At 60.7% G+C, this 1,858-nt stretch overlaps 1 protein-coding gene across 1 annotated transcript in view; it reads right to left on the reverse strand.

Annotated features, from left to right (window-relative positions):
• Nucleotides 1-803: 803 nt before the first annotated feature.
• The window catches only part of NOX1 (NADPH oxidase 1), a gene marked incomplete at its 5' end in the record, with an annotated part of 3,756 nt that continues 2,701 nt past the window's right edge, over nucleotides 804-1,858 (reverse strand). The window contains 4 exons of the mRNA XM_010021469.1: nucleotides 804-930; nucleotides 1,094-1,218; nucleotides 1,426-1,572; nucleotides 1,670-1,832. Of these exons, the coding sequence (XP_010019771.1) occupies nucleotides 804-930; nucleotides 1,094-1,218; nucleotides 1,426-1,572; nucleotides 1,670-1,832 (562 nt within the window). The remainder of the gene's footprint in view (nucleotides 931-1,093; nucleotides 1,219-1,425; nucleotides 1,573-1,669; nucleotides 1,833-1,858) is intronic.

A 1,858-nucleotide genomic window follows, 5' to 3' on the forward strand; every position in this document is an offset into this window, starting at 1 on the left:
CCCCTCTCCAGGTTTCCTGGAGCCCCTTTAGGCACTGGAGCTGCTCTAAGGTGTCCCCTTGAGGAGCCTTCTCTTCTCCAGCTGCCCCAGCCCAGCTCTCTCAGCCTGGCTCCAGAGCAGAGCTGCTCCAGCCCTCGCAGCAGCTCCGGGGCCTCCTCTGGCCTCACTCCAACAGCTCCATGTTGTGCTGTTCCCCAGAGCTGGATCAGGGCTGCAGGGGGGCTCTCCCCACTGACTTCAGCCCATGCACTGGTGTGTGCCTGGCAGGCAGCACAGGCTGGCTCAGGTGGTGGCAGTGAGCCCCTGCAGAGCAGGGTGTCTTACCCTGCACCCCAAGGCTCTTGCTATGGGCCAGCTTTCTATTGCAGCCCTGCAAGGGGGCACAGAGTGGGGCTCCCTTTGTACTCGCATGGAGGCTTCTAGTGCAAAGGAAATCAAGTTTAATGTACCCTTTCATGCAGAGGACTGCTTAAACCCAGAGGGACACGCTTATCCCCAGTGCCTGCTCAGCATGGCCGTGTCCCATCCCTGTCCCACTGTTCTGCCCAGCCTGCTGGGTGCTCCCGCTGCTTCCCACTGCTCCAGCATCATCATTGCAGCACGTGCCCCTGGTTTATCAGTGGGGGTCCATGCAGAGCAGGCTTTGAACCTGAAGTTTCTCGTGGAGAAGGAGTCTTGCCATGTCTGCCTGCCTTCAGTGCATGTACCCTTCAGGAGATGCTCACCCCTGGCCATGCTCTGGCACGGGGGATGAGGTGAGATGCATGGTCCCCTGCCCACGGGGGTCCCATTCTGGCTGCCACTTAGAAGTTCTCCTTGTTGAAGTAGAATTTGACCTTCCTGGGGTCCAGGCTGGAGTGCTGGTGGCAAGACTTCTGCAGGCTCTTCGCCAGGGCCCCCGGCCCGCAGAGGAACACACCAACCACCGACCTGCACACAGCATGGGGACGTCAGCGCCAGGGAGGGCGCTCAGTGATTCAAGAGCATTTTGGGGTCCCTGCAACCCTTACCAAAGCAGGCAGAGCCCACCCAGTGCTGGGTACCAGGGAGGATGGGTGCCCCCAGCACCCTGAGCCCCCTGCCCGGCTCTCACCTGGGGTGTGCTGCAGCCACAGCCGTGAACTCACTGTTCCACATGGGCCGTCCGAAGATGGTTTTGTGCCTGAGCCCCGTCACCGTGTCCACAGCAGTGTCGAAGCGGAGCGCCACGTTGTTGGCCTGGGCAGAGCAGGGGCAGTGAGGACCCTGCCACCACCCCTGAGCCCATCTCCAGTCCACGGAGGAGCATCCAATGCTGACACCCATCGAACACCACTCCTGGACCCTCTGATTTCAAGCTGTTGATGTGCTTGCCCTGATTCTCCCGCCTGACTGGGCCACCCCATGTCCCCCCCTTGATCACAGGCAGGCATGACTGCAACTCACAATGCTGGTGTCCCAGCCAGTGAGGAAGAGGCGGTAGGTGAGGAAGTCCGCCTTGCCCGACTCAGCCATCTTCTGCTCCAGCGAGGCGAGCAGGTCATTGAACCAGGCGAAGGCTCCCGTGTCCCGGCAGAGCCAGTAGAAGTAGATCTGGGATGCAGAGAGGGATTGCTCGAGGTAGAGCAGAGCAGGAGGGGTGGAAGGATGACGTGTCAAACCCACGCTGCTCCCCTGGGACGATCCGTACCTTCTTGGTCTTGAGGTTCTGGTCACCCTGCTGGAACTTGTACCAGAGGGACTTCAGGATGGAGGCAAAGGGGGTGACACCGATGCCTGCTCCCACGAGCATGGCCACCTCGTACTGGAACACGTCTTCACTGGCTGTGCCGAAGGGGTCATCCACCTTGATCCTGGCCAGGGGATGGACTTGTTAAGC

This window comes from Nestor notabilis, unplaced genomic scaffold (genome assembly GCF_000696875.1).
Source record: "Nestor notabilis isolate BGI_N333 unplaced genomic scaffold, ASM69687v1 scaffold16919, whole genome shotgun sequence".
In the NCBI taxonomy this organism is placed as follows: Eukaryota; Metazoa; Chordata; class Aves; order Psittaciformes; family Psittacidae; genus Nestor; species Nestor notabilis.